This window comes from Lissotriton helveticus, chromosome 4_1 (assembly GCF_964261635.1).
Source record: "Lissotriton helveticus chromosome 4_1, aLisHel1.1, whole genome shotgun sequence".
NCBI classification, from domain to species: domain Eukaryota; kingdom Metazoa; phylum Chordata; class Amphibia; order Caudata; family Salamandridae; genus Lissotriton; species Lissotriton helveticus.
The window spans coordinates 831,884,215-831,899,428 of record NC_136063.1 but is presented as its reverse complement, the minus strand read 5'-3'; the positions used below and the strand labels follow the sequence as shown (position 1 = coordinate 831,899,428).

At 40.8% G+C, this 15,214-nt stretch overlaps 2 protein-coding genes across 5 annotated transcripts in view; both read left to right on the top strand.

The window, feature by feature from the left end:
* SPIRE1 (spire type actin nucleation factor 1) overlaps positions 1–15,214 on the top strand; it is a 579,327-nt gene that overhangs the window by 86,098 nt on the left and 478,015 nt on the right. The window lies entirely within an intron of this gene.
* LOC144826834 (lecithin retinol acyltransferase-like) lies at positions 243–5,163 on the top strand. The gene is made up of 2 exons (XM_078685316.1): positions 243–831; positions 5,134–5,163. Exons 1-2 carry the CDS (start codon positions 298–300, stop codon positions 5,161–5,163), a joined length of 564 nt encoding a protein of 187 aa, XP_078541442.1. The 5' UTR covers positions 243–297.

Below are 15,214 nucleotides of genomic sequence, written 5' to 3'. Positions count from 1 at the left end.
GCAAGTTGTGAAGGCCTGACAGTTACTTCTAAGTAGAGGGAGAGCGAGCTGTGACTGGCAAGCAGTCTCTGACGCAGGGGACCGTTGATTCTTTTTACTTTTTTAAATAAAGTATTGCTGGGCATGTGTGATTTGCAAGCCAGCAAGATGGCTACGTTTTGTTTTCTCTGCTCCGTCCTCCACTTAACCAGCCCCCGCCTTCCCGTCAAAGAGCCTTTATAGGAAAGGCCGTATTTCAAATTAGCAGAAAGAACAGGGCGGCAGCAGCAGCAAAGTGCAGCCTGCAGCGAAGGAAAGATGAAGTCCCCAGTGCTGGAAGTGCTGTATTTTCTAATCGAGAAAGTGCTGCTGATTTCCAACTTCAAATTCTTCAGTGTGTCCGAAGATGAAGTGGCCCCTGAATGGCACTATGACATTTCTCTATACAAAAGAGGGGACCTGCTGGAGGTGCCCCGCACCCTCTTCGTCCACTTTGGCATCTACCTGGGGGAGGACCGGGTGGCCCACCTGATGCCGGATATCCTGCCCCTGCTGTCCGAAGACCCGTCCCTGCTGCAGAAGGTGGTGACCAACAAGCGGCTGGTGCTGGGGGTCCTGGCCAAGGCGGCCAGCGTGCGGGTGGACTCGGTGCACGACTTCGCCTACGGGAGCTGCATCCTGGTTAACCAACTGGACCGCAGCTTCCCACGGGGGGCGCTGCCCGCGGAGGAGGTGGCGCGGCGAGCCGAGCAGCTGGTGGGGGCCGTGGAGTACAGCCTGTTGTGGAACAACTGCGAGCACTTTGTGACCCGCTGCAGGTACGGCAGCCCGGCCAGCCTGCAGACCGACAAGGTAACGTTTACATGGAATACTAGTACTACTAATGCCTACAGCGAGTGTGGCGGGCACAGTGAAAGACCACCGCCGCTGTGGTTACTTGTAAAACTTACATACCTCGGCGCAAAATCACGGAGCAGTCAGATCACTGAATGTGAAACAGACATACCTGCCAACTCCCACCGCTCCTAACACACTGGTGAAGAGCCGAAATCACACGGTGGCAAGGGAAACTCGCTGAGAACCACTGTAAATATTGGTTTTCCTGTTCGTTTCCCGAGGCTTTGAACAGCCGATATCAATTGAGGGGTGCAAAAACACCCCAAGACATCGGCACCAGTCTCACTCAACAACCATTTTTTTAGAGGGGGGCTTAGGGGCAGGGTGGGGTTCAAAAGTGCCTTTAGGTAATTCTCGACCCAATACCCCCCCCTCCCTCCCCATCTCTCACGTGAGTGTTTGGGTTGGCAGGTTGCAAATGTCACAAAAAGATGTTAATATTTCACTTCTGTTCTTGGATTTTCGTCACAATAAAATACACTGAACATAATTTCACAAAAGTTCTTTAGAAAAGTTTAAGCTATTTCCATTATAAATTACAATAACTTTTATTTAAGTATTAGTTATTTAAAAAAATTAAACGCCATTGTTATTTGTAATATCAATACATCGAAGTCATGTAAATACAAAACATATTGCATTACAAATGCTATAGGTATCACATTTGCGAAAGTTATAACTATTGGCATTGTAAATGACAAAGCTATTAATTTAGCTATTTAAAAAAAAAACATAAATAAAAACTTTCCCATTTACAATACCAATAGCTCAAACTTTCCTAATGCGAGACCTATTGCATTGCAAATGCTTGTTTTTTTTGGGGACTGGTGCGGGTGAAGGGGTGGAAGGTGTTTGTTGGTGACGTATTTCCTTTGACTTCAGTTGGCACTTCTCAGTGGCTCTTGTTAAGTCTTGTCACTGTTTTTCCGTTTGGTATACAGTACAGCTAACACAGCACTTACCGTACCTCTGCGTCTATATTGTACACGCGTGCTGGCACGGGTCAGGTTCCACCTTTGCTGCTTGGATTGCAGGCCTTGAAAGCATCAACACCACAGTGACTGCGAATCGGAGATTTTACCTCGGGCAGTTGTGTGTAAGTAGAGCACAAACCCATCACGCAAAATTACACGGTTTCCCTCAACAAAAATTGGTAGATGACCCAAATTTATTATTTGTTATTTCTAAAGAAATTTTATTAAAGAAGTCAAGTAAAGAGCAATACAAAGGAAATATTTCAGGCTATACATTTTAATAAATTCCAATACATTGTAGTAGAACATAGCTAATTGGCGCCTAGTGAGCATTAAGAATAAATGCACTGCGGTAAAACTGTGTAAAGGAGTGGGAATGAAGAAACTTAAATAATACCCAAAAGAGAAAAAAACTATTGGAAGAAACAGGACAGAGGGGAAAGGGTAACAGTATACGCACTCTAAGGAGTTATGGATCATATTTATTTTGCAGGAGCTGATGTTTACAGTGGCTTGATTTTTTTTTTTGTTCTAGGTAAAGATCTGGTTTTGGCCATAATAGCCAGTAAGATATGGTGTTGTAGTCAGTGTTATGCACACTGTTGTCTGCACTTCTTGTAAAGCAAACCCAAGCCCACCACGTGTGATTTGAAATGTTATTGTGGTGTTTTCAGTTTGCTAGAATATTTTTTATGATAATAGTGCATAGTACATTCATGAAGAAATGATCCCAGTTGTCTAGAGAGGGGTAGGTGAACAAGCCAGAGTGAGGTTAGTGTTGAAAATCTTATTAAAGACCACTTCTAATCAGCTCTGTCCAGACAGGTCTAATATGTTAATAGTAAAGAAGAATGTGATCTAAAGTTCCAGGGGAGGAACCACAAGGCCAACAGGAGTCTGAGTCTGTTAGTCCAAGTTTATGTAAACGTGTAGCGGACCTAAGGGGCCTGTTGTCCGTCCAATATTTACACTGATATAATAGAGAAGTTTTGTGTTGGTGGAGGAAGTCCTAAATTTCATCCCAGGTAGAGAGGGTGGGAAGACCTTGATATTTTTGCGGGAACATGACTCCTCTCATTTATTTTGAATATTTGTATTATTTTGCTTAGAGTTTTTTTGCAATGGTTTGTATTTTAGAGAAGCAGTGTGGGTTTTATTAGCTAGGTTATCAAGAAAGTGAAGGCAATCTGCGGGGTGAAGTTGACCAAGCTTTTGTAGGGAAACTTTAACCTTCAGGAAATTATAGAGGTCATGAGGCTGGAGATGGAACTTTTCAGAAAGCATAGCAAAGGGTAGTAGATTTTGGCTTCCCGGAGGTCCTTGATAAAAAGAATTTCACGAGCAGCCCAATCCTTCCAGAAAGCCGTGGTAGGGTCGAGTTTAATGGAATGGTTAAACAATGAGGCTAACTCTAATCCCCTTGTTTTATCAATTATCCAAGGTTTTTATAGCTGTTAATGTGTCCCTCAGGATCAGAAATGAGTGAGGAACTTGAAATTGTTTTATCGACAAGGTACTGATTAGGAAGATAATTATGACCATTTCAACCTTGATATCAACCCAGGGAGGAAGAGTAGGGGTTTCCAGATTCAGCCACTATGTGACTTGTCTGGCCAGAAAGGCGGTTTGGTAGCATCTAAAGTTTAGGAGGTTCAAGCCGTCCTTATATTTATTTGTTTGCAGTTTTCGTAATGAAATTCTTGCATGTCTATTTTTCCATATGAAGGAGGATATTATTACATTGACAGACTTGTGTAAAACATCAGATAGTCTTAAAGGGGAACATACTCAGGATGAAGTTTATTTTTGGCACTAGCATCTTTTTGAACATTTCTATATGTCCCCACGATGTGATATAATTAGGTGACCAAATATATTTTAATCTTTTAACCTTAGCCAGCAAAGTGCTCCTATAACATGCTTCTCCTATGTGTAACTCGTGAGCTAATGGTAGCTTTCCATCTACCTGAAAGTAGCTCTCCTGGGTGTAGTCCATCCTAATAAAGGATAAGTTTTAGCTTGGCTAAATAAATATGTGCATACCAAAATTGAAAAGTGTTTATTTGAGATGAAATGTCTGTATTTTCAGAACTTTTATGATAAAATTGGTTCTATTTCCAAAATATATTTGAAGTGGATATTTGAGTGATAAGTCGTGGCATTGAGGGAGATGTATTACGAACATTATTACCTTGCTGCCAGGGACATTGCATCAACGCTGTTATGTATTATCCGCACAAAGGTATTCCAAATTGGCAAAGTCTTTTTACATTACTGCTGGCAACTCTGACTCGTTTTCTGACGTTATTACTGCTGTCCATTAATGGCACCCTTGTCATACTTGCTAACTATTACAACACTAATATTAGTAGCTCGAGATGATTTGCAGTGAACATAAGTAGCTCTTATTACAGAAAAGGTTGGAGATCCTTGCCCCATATGCACTCTGGTTTCTTCAATCATGTTCGAAAATTCAATGCATTGGCATTTTAGTCTAGAAGAATGCCATTTCAGGTTAGCTTGCGTATCCATGCTCAGAAGCCAAAGCATATTCAGAGGGAAGGTTTACTTTTTTTTCCTTATTTAACGAGTAGCCTGATACTTTAGCATATTTACAGATAATAACAAGGTTTTCCTGCACCGCTACCTCTGCCTCGGCGGAAAAAATCTAAACTGCATCAGAATAGGCCACCAATTTTTTAGGATAGTGGGGAAAAGGAATGCCTTTTATTTTGATATTTGTTTAGATGCCGTAGACTAGTGGTTCAATTGAAAGGACTAGTAGGGGACATAGAGGACAAGCTTGCCTAGTCCCTTGCGCAAGGTGAAATTCCCTTGACTGTTGCCCATTGAGTTTGATATGGGCCAAGGGGTTGTGGTAAAGTGACATTGCCTTACGTCCGAAACGGTCACCTAAATTTAATTTGTGAAACACAGCATTGAGGAAGAGCCCTGACACTTTGTTCAACGCCTTCTTCACATTTAGGGTCATAGCCACGGAGGGAGAAGGGATCCGTTTTTGCCTAGTCTGTTACATGGCAAAAGGTTTGAATGTGGTCTTTAGCTTATCTCCCCTTTACTAAACCACTGTTGGATGAGGGTATAAGAGAGGGGAACGTTTTCTCTAGTATTAAAGCTAATATGTTAGCATTGATGTTAAAATCTGTGTTAAGTTGAACTATGGCCGAAAATGTTTCATCTCTAATGGGTCTTCACCTTCTTCGGGTATTACTACTATGTGAGCTTTTGAGAATATCCCTTTAATTTTTCCTGACTATTCTAGTTTTGCAAAACGATCAGCCAGTTGAGGTAATAAAATATTTCAATAGTATTTTTAGAAGAAGGCCGGGAAGCAATCTGGAACTGGTGTTTTCTTAGCTTTGAGGAATTTGATAGCTTTAATAATTTTGCTTGTATCAATCTGTTTGCTAAGATCTGGGACCATTTTGTCAGATAGGCTAGCTTACGGCATTTCATCTAAGTCCTTATGGCAAGCTTTTGTGCTGTTCATACTAGATTTAGGATTGGTTTGTATAAGTCATTTTAGAAGGATTGGGAAGCTTCTAAAATGTTTATATGGCCAACCTGTAGCAAGCTGTGTTTGTCTCTGATGACTGGAACATTAATCATGTTTTTGGCTCTTTAGGCATTAAAGCTTTTATTGTGCACTAGGAGATTTCTAGCCTTCGTTTTATTGGACCATACGTGAGTTCTGTCACTTAAAATTGTATTGCATTCGTATTTAATGGTTTTATCCTGGTTGTAATATTTAGATCTAGTGATAATGTTCTTTCACTTTCCAAATGTTTGGTCCTTGTTTTCAAGAAATTCAGTTTCATATTCATATTTTTGTTCTTATTTGCCATAATGCTGAGTATTTCCGCTCTAATGGTTGCATTCATCGTATTCCAAATTGTCTCCACCAACATATCTGGTGTTTTATGAGTATTTTATGAAACCATTTTTTAAACGCTGACCATGGGTACAAAACGAATCCTTACTGAGTGGAAAAGTTCCCAAAATAGTTAATCTCCTATATGGTGGGCATGGCTGTGTTTCACGACAATCGCTGATAATGCCATTTTTCCAAAAACATTCCTTACACCAGTCCAGGAAATGATGGGATACCATTGACCTGTAACTACAGAAATGTATCCGGCCATGATCTATCCGCTCTCACATTCAAACGTGCACACCTATATTTATTGGCTGTTTCCCGCCCGTCCATATAGACCCTCACTGACGTCATCCAATTCAGTCTCTTCTTCTTTGTTTCCTTTCTCTTTCCTCTGCTATGCTCATTGCTTCTACCTGTTCTTGATGTGTGTTTCTTCGTACCCCTCTTTTATACGTTGGTTCAAAACCTTTAAGCCATTTCCAGTACTTTATATTATACCATATACATTTGACTGGTATAGTTGTTTTGACTTTGATGATTATCTTTGTTTTTTGTATCTAATGCTAACTGTTGCATTTAATTACCACTCTAGCGATGCAGCTAATACCTAATCGTTTGTATCACATCACCATGTATCTTTTTGCTCTAATAAAAATTGCTGAACAGGGAAAAAAAGGAAATAGTTGCTGTTTAGCTTTAAAAAAATGCATTTGGTAAATCATTAATATGAAAATATAGAAAATTGTGAAATTCAGGGACTGTGCCGGTGCCAACTGCTCAGTGCAGTTTTTGTATATTTGGCTTAAGGTTCTGTGGAGAAGGGCTCCAGAGGGTAAATCCACATCTTTTTCAAAAAGCCTACATGGGCAAGTCCTGCCCTGCTGTTCTGAAACCCAAACTACCAGAACGATTGTGATATTGTATTGCCGCACTCTGTATAGTTCCCACAAACAATAGGTGCTCACTCTTCTGGCCAATCGTCCAGAAGACCCTAAAACAAATGCAGTAAAAAAAAAAGCGAGAAGCACACACTTGTAGGAGAGTCAAAAATTAGAATTCTCCTGCAGGAAGAGTATCCTTCCAAAGAGTAGCGGTAGAGAAAATACAAATTACATTTTCAGAAAAGTATTTTTTGATTTGTGATTTCTAGTTCCTTTGTTGCTTTATTGTTTTAACTCTGTCTCTGTACTCTTTGGAAGGATACGCTTCCTGCATGAGGAATTCTATATTTTTCACTCTCCTACATGCGTTTAATTCTCGCTTTTTCTTGTGATGTCCTGCAATACTGTTCAGCTATTTTTTGTTGTCTAGCATTAGCCAAAAACCTTTTAATCTTACAAAGATTATATGTATAACATATTTACTTATAGGGGTTTTATGCCAGCCCTCTATCAATTGGTGGTTGTCATTCAAATGTATCTTCCACCCAATACAACATTGGTTTGGCCCAGTTCACTCATTGGCTTACTTCACTGTGAGTGACAGCATTCTGACATTTTACAAAAAGCACATCCACACACAATGAAGTTCCATTCAGTGGCAGGGAGCACTATGCCAAATATGATGATGCTTATTTTTAGATTGATGAGGGCCTGGAAGCTTCCCCAACAATAAAGTGTTGTAAACTATGCCCGCCGCCCCCCCAAAACAAAAACACATGTATTGGCATGGCCACAAGGCTATTAGCCAACTCCAGCCCTATTGGCTTTGCCAGTTCTTGTTAAAACAGACTCAGGCTGAGAAGACTTCGTTTTGGAGTGATTATAGCAAAGAAGAAATTCGACCCTTTTCTGTATATACGTTGTAGACATAGCAGAAGGTAGTTCTCCTAGGATGTTCATAGTGTCATTCATGCGGGACTGGCCATCGTACTGATCTTACATGTGTGACTTCATAGTGTAGGACTGGAGCACACTGTACTGCAGGAGCCACCCATGTTCCACAAGTCCTTAAAATGAAGGACTTTAAACAGTGCCCTCCCTGCACTACAGGAGCCGGCCTTCCACCGCCCAGAGTAAATAAATTAGGGAAAATAAAGCAGTATTGACTTCCTAGAATCTTCTCTTGCCCACATATCACAGAAGTTGAGAGCACATCGAAAGCTCTATGCTCTGGATTTCTAAATGGGACAGCTAGGCCTGCCACAGAGAGAATAGCCTTTTGGACCTTGTCACTGTCGGAACCTGGTAATATGATTTTTTTTCCACGCTTCACTCTTAAATACCATGCACCCTTCCCGGTGGGCTACAAGGTTCCAAATAGGGGTGAATTGCTAATATTTGAAAAATATATTTTTTACCTATCAGAAATGGTTATTTTGTCAGAGTGCACTACAGGGTGACACAGCAGCCATCACGTTTCACAGGGTAGGCCTGTAGGCATGTTTGTGATGCCGTTGTAGTGGACGGAATTATAGGTGCTGCAGTCCACAAGTGTGTTTAACTTCCAGGCAAATGGGTGCACTTTTTACACCATATACTAGGGCTTTACAGGCAAGCTAGATGTGGCTATCGGGAATAGGTAAATTTAACCATGGGTAAAAGTACAGCACAGGCCCTTTGCTACTGGTTAGCATGGGTAAAGTGCACAGTGTTGTAAAGCTAGCAAAAATATAGGGACCAGTAAAATGTAAAAAAAAAATGTGGGGTGACCATGCTTTAAAGGCAGATTCCCTATAGTGGCACAAACCGATTATAAAAAAATATTTATCAACTAAAATTCAGTAAATTATCTCCTGTGATTCGCTATGTGGTAGGGTGATTGCTGTGTAATGACAGTAGTTTGTTGTTCTCTGATATATATACTCTCCTACATTAGTCTGGAGAGTTGCGTATCAATTAATACTTGTTTGAGAAACTAGGTTTTAAGCAATTCCTGGAAAAGTTTAGTAACCTGTACTTATTTGAGGATCCTAAATACCTGCATAAACAGATTTTTATTTTCTAAGGATAGGCATCTGAATGTGTAGGCTGGCTTTTTAAAAAAAAAAAAATTGCCCCTCCCCTTAATGTTCATTGCGGTCTGACTATGAATTCTTTGAAGCGGGCTTCCAGCTTTATAATACACAAGAGACCGACAAACTGTAATGCCTATCACTGGTCCGAGTCAAGGTATATTAATATATTATATCAGATCTCCTGTGTGAGGCATTAAAAATGCTGTATTGCTATGTGTGGACCTGCCCTCCTCGGCAGACACTAACTAGAAGAAACACTGCACTAGTCTGCAACACACTGCACTCTAATCTGCACTAGTCTGCAACACCGTGCACTCTAAACTGCACTACTCTGCAACTCAGTGTACTGTTTGCAAGGTATTAAAAAAGGTCTCCCTTCACAATAATAAACACTGCTCCTAGCCTTTGGGCTTAATTTACACCAGGAGCTAACGGACAAGTCCCCTAGATGCAAATTAGCACCCCAAAAACAAGAGTTGGTTATCACCAGTCAGGGCTTGTGTAATGAAAGTTGAAGTGTTCTATCCCTCCCTAGAGATAGCCAGTAGGAAGACCAACTGGGAATCTTCCTATCTCAGTGGACTCCACTTGTCTCTGAGGAGCACGTTTATCTGCGGTTTGGAGGTCTCTTGGAGTAGGGGGACACATGCTCCAATAAAAAGAAAAAAAATGGCAACATCAAGGGGCAAATGAAAAATGGCGGGAATGACACACTGCCACTACGCTGTGATTGGATCTTCGTGCCTACTTTGTGTCTGCAGAAGGCAGGACAGCACAATTACATCATTACTTTTGGAGAGCAGCAAAACTGCTCCAAATGAAAACTTTGGCCCAGTGACACTAATGTGTTTATTGCCAAAGTACGTCATGTCAAACTTTGGTCGGGAGATCTGGGTGTTGTGGTACACTTCTCACTTCGAGAGAATGGCTTCTTGTCATCACTTGTAAAACTTGAATTGCGTTGACAGCCGGAAGCAGGCAGCGTGAAGAGGCTAAATGCACAAGTTTTCTTCCCCTTTGTTATTCCTGGCTCTTGGCAGTGAACTGCAGCCGGCAGTCTCTTGAGCGGATCTACAAACACGTTAGTGCTGCTGGTGGCCCAGTAATCTCTACACTTTATCACCTGATTGACATCTCTGGAGAACGTAGAGGGTGCATCGTTTCCCTTCCCCTGGACTTTTCTGGTCGTGTTTGGAAAGAACAAGTCGAGAACCAGGGCGGCTCTTAATTCTGGCCCGTTTACTTTCACTCGTAGCCTGAATCGGTGTCAGAGGTTACAGAACTGGACAGGGTGCGGTCTGTTTTACATTGGGCAACCCGGAAGAAATGCACATGAGCTGTACCTCGGCCTCCCTCCCTTCAGGCCTCGCTTGCAGTTCCTCCAAATACACCTCTCAGTCCGTTTATTTTCGAGTTTTCTTATTTTGGTACTTATTAGATCTGACTAGTCGGAGTTTTAGGTTTATTCTAGAGTTCATGCAATAAAAAGAATTAACAGTATGCATTGCAGAGGGGTCCTCGGCTCTGTCGGTTTGTTAATTTTCTTTTTGGGCTTTTGGCTTTTGATTTGGCAGCAGCTAGGTTTGCCCTACCTTAACTGATGGAGACATTAAGGCAGACCAGACCCTCTGTCTAATGATGTGGGAGGGCCCGTGCCTGGGGCAGTTCTCTGACACCATTGGAAGAGGCTGTGAACTCTCCTACAGTTACAGACACAGTCCTAAGTGGTTTTATACTGAGAATTCTGACAAGTGCAGAAGGAAAGGGGCTTCACTTGGTGAACTGAGACAAATACAGCAGGAAGGAGTTTACATTAGGAAATCCATGATACAGACCATTGAAAGTCGTTTTACATTGCTTAACTCTGAGATACCTTCTTACACGTATATCTGTTTAAGAAAGAGCTAAAGAAATGTGTTTTCATTGTGTATGTTTGTACTTTGCGTGTAAAATAAAATATTTTCTTTTTAATAGTAAAAAACGAACTGCATTTATTTATTAAGTGTGTGCGCTTTGCAGAGCTTTGCGTTTTTTCACACCACCTCCCTGGGTTAGACTTTGACTGATCTGCCCTGCTACTGTGACGGTCAAGTGCTGCTAATGGGTGTACTTAGTTCTAAGTTTAGGTTCAATTTTAAGGTGGTCCAAAGGCTTGGCATCGCCCCTTTATTGTTATTGGTTTGGCGCATTTGATTGAGTAGCAGTGCTTTTAGCCTATTTGTGAAGTAGTTACATTGCTTATATCGGATAGAGATATTGTTAATGCAGACCCTGAGTCAAATTCTGCAGGAAAGGGCTTTGCACTGTGTAACCCATTGACCAATACAATATAAAGTGGCTTTACATTTACAAATACAATAACAAATCCCCTCACAGAGTAGTAGGCTTACCCTACCAACAGTGCTCTCATTCTCCGCACAAAGTAACGTCTAAACCAGTATGTCTAGTGATGTGTAAAAGTGCCTCGTCGTTGATTGGGGTGTTTATTTTTGTGTGTTGAATTTGTAATGGATGCATGGGTGAATGCAAGAATGAGTCAAAACACCTGCATGAGCGCAAAGATGAGTTATGGAGTGTATGGGTGATGAGTAATTGAGTGCATTGATGGATTGATGAGTGACCGCACGGATGGAAGCTTCGAGGCACCTCCGCTTATAAGGCAGACTTAGTGGCTTTGCCGATGATGCTTTCCTCGTGCAATGAGACTTTCCTTTACCTTTTTGAGTAGATTCTCCCTGTTGCAATTCAGGGAATTCATGGGTTTTCAGATTTAAAATTCCTCTTCAGAGATTTGAGCTTCCAGTACCTTATCTTTCTCCTTAGTCTACTTGACCATGTGACGTAAAATATTGTCAGTGCTCCCACTAAGTTGACTGACCTCTACCTCGTGCTTTATTGACTTTGCATTAATTTTACTCACTTGATTTACTGCTCCAAATTACTGCCTTAGTCAGTTTGGATGTTAGTGCACGTAATGGAGCGAAACATTTGTCAACTATTTAATGCGGCATATGTGGAGTTTTTTCTACTTTCGATTACAAGATAAGTCACAGATTTTCTGTTCACATAATAAGCAGTAGAAAACCCTGGTGTAGTGTGTCTACATTCACTTGTCTTCTTTCATTCACTTCAGAAAATTGATGAACGCTTTTACTATCGCGTTCTGTCTCGTTCCTAAAAAAGCTATTGTGCTGTGTCGGAAGCATGGTCGCAGCAGAAAAAGTCAATGAAGTGATGCATTTGCTCTTCTCCGCGCACAATGCCGGAGCACTTTGCATAAATTGCATAATTGCATGCAATTACTTGATTGGTATGTCATTACAGAATTGTTAAATCAGGGTTTATAGGGCATGTTTTTGATTGTGTACTGATTTGTAATAAAAGGAACCTAGACACTTACCATAAGAATCTAAATGTGAGAAATGGCTTGGCAGTAGAAATCATTCCTTTGCTTGAGTAGGCTCCAAACCCACAGTTATTCCTTAAGTAATATGGAGGAGACCGTTATCATATATTGTGGCCAATATTAGTCGCTTCATTGACTCTTGGGTTCTGCGACTCTTCTGGCAGCCCTCGTAAAACTTTCTACTCCTAGACTGCTGAGACTTAGAAGGCACAGCATGGACTACTGACATCACGTTCACAAACTCAACCGCAAAATAATTACTGTGGGTGTGACTTCAGATCTCCTCTCTTTTACGCATTTCTGCTTTGCATAGACTTTTAAAATTAATTTTTTAGCTGTGCTCATCCTCCTGTCAAAAGCTGATTGTCAAACTTTTGAGTAAGAGGAATGTCAGTAGTTTTTGTGACTCTAAAAATAGCATGTTTGCAGTCATTTTGGAAAACATTCTAATCACATGCTTGCAACTAAGCTTGCTGAACAAGTTGTGCCTGTGAGATAATGCAGTGTGCGGTTGATTTTCTGCTCTCTGCCCAGCGGTTTAGCTCTGATGAAGCGCTCCCAAAGTACACGCTTAAACCAGTGCTAGAATACGTGGTCACCAGCGGGCAGTCTTTCTTTGGGATTCATTAAAAAAAAAATGACATTGACAGAGGTTGTTTGGGTGATAAAGGGTGAATGAAAGCTGCTGAGCACTTGCTATGTTTTTGTATTCTACAACATTCACAAACGTATAAGATATAAACGTATCTAATCCTGAATAATTGGCAAATGCGCAGTTCACACAAAGTTTGTATTTTCCCAGTTATGAAATTGTATATAAAGTTTCTGTTGTATTTTTTAATATAGAAATTCGTAAAAATTCGGCACAATTATTCAGTGACTCGGTAATCTGATAAAAGCATTTTATTTATCTTTTTTATGTTTCTCTCTTTGCTACTTCGAAATGCTGCATGGTGCTTAATTCAAGAAGGGGGAGGGTATTCAAGAAGTTAAGTGAAATTATTTTCGGCACTAAAACAATTGGATGCTCACACTACAAAGATAGAGCAGCCTAAATTAATTCCAAATAATTCAGTGTTTTTAGGCTTATACTAAATTATACTTACTTTAAAGCGTGCTTTCCTGATGTTCTCGGTAAAGTGATGATGTACCACAGATAGATGCCCCATTTAATTAATTGCAGCTACGTAAATGTTAAATGAAGTAATAAGGCGAAAGTAAAGATCGTACACTGTTTTCTCTGCCTACTTCACGTTGCTGTCGCAGGGTCTCGTACCTGAATTTACTTTCCTCTTTTGCACTGATTTTTCTTGTCTTACAAGATTTGACTTGAGCACTGTCCATGCACACAGAGTCTGGTAGAAGATTCTCACAAACATGGTCAGTTTGCAAAAGTAGCTGACTGAGCTGAGTGTAACATATTACAGGAGGCTACAACACATGCAAACCAGCAGGCACACTGAGTATGGAAATAACCTCTGTGTCGAGTGAGGGTGGCGCACCTGAAATTGTCTAGGATGGTGGAAGTTCTTGCTAAAGCCTGCAATACACTCAATTCTCTTGAAGGGATGTCACTGTAGGTACATGGAAGAAGGCCTCTGTTTCACCAGAACTGTCAATAGTTTCGACCTGAGCCAACCTCTTCAACGTGGATCCTTATCGCTTGAGCTATTTTGTGATTTGGATTGTGGTTGAATTTTGGCCTCTGGGTTATTTTCCATTTCACAAGACATGTAAGGCACCCAACAACCTGTAGCACAACAGTCCTTGCATCGATTCAAGGTCTGTGGGTAAAGATAGGCCCCTTTAGAGCTGTGCATTTTTTAAATTCGGTTTTATTTTCCAAGCTTTGCAGTGGAGTGCAGCTTAAAATGCTCTAATCCTAGAGGAGTCTTATGGACAGTTTTGTTGCTGGTTTTGAGAAATTTTGCTTGCTGGTTAAAGATTCACAGCTGCAATTGTCCATCATGCGTGTCTATCCTGACTACCTCTAGGACTCCTGCTAAGGAGGCACCACTTTCATTGTGCCAAGAGAGGGCTGTGAGTCTACGACTTGATGAACTTGGGTTTTTCTATATTGGTGACCAAGAAAGAGACGCTACAAACCCTGTAGCAAGGTCGATGACTATTTTAATACCCTTTGCTTACCTCTAATTTGTGATGTTGCTTTTAGGCACATTTATTTATATATTTGTAAAAAACAAAATGAAAGATCAGAATAAATTTACTTCAGATAAACAGTTTAGGTCTGGCCGCTAGCACTGCACCACTGACAAAGGAGAAACATTGTAAGCCAAAGCTTTCTAAGACCTGAATCACATGGATTTTTAGAAGCAAGCATTTTGGGTAGCGAGTGTGGGGGCTAAACAAAATATACGCTAAAGTCCGTCCTTGACGGATGCACTTCTAGATAATATCTGTATGTGCCCACTAACAACAAAGAAAAACACTGTGGTATATTAGGATCAATGCCTACGATTCGCGACCAATCCCACAGTTTAAGCAATCACACAATTTGAAAAAGGTCACGGTTAAACTGCTGCACATGGAAAGCGGGACATTTCTTGGCGTGGTTTCTACAATGTGGGACTGTTTTTTGCTACATAGCAGTCTTACTCCTGGTAACTGTGACAGACTCTTCAACATGCAGTATTCAGCCTAGATTTTCCAAATGAGTTTGTGGAATCTGCCCTGCCCTTGATCTTTTTGGCAGAGGGTCAGTCTATCTTCTTGTACGGGACACTCTAGCGTGGGATTACTAAATTTTCCAGGAATTCTTTGGTTCCTAGTTCAGTCCTGAAAGCAGAGCGCACGTCAGTTAGATTTTTGATCTGAAGAAAACTCTTTTTTAAAGTACTTTGAAGGAGGATGCTTAACGATTTGCAATACAGAATAACTATATCATACTGTTAAGTTGTCAAAGAACACATCACATCCTTGATTCCTCCTTTGACTTTAGAAACAATTCCTTCTGGTTTAGTCGCACTAGTTCAGAAGGGATTCTGGCTACAAAAATGTCTTGAAGAAGCTTATGTTAGATAACCATGTGTTCCACCAATATTTGTACCAGCTGTCACCTTCTTGATTGTTAAATTAAAATCAAG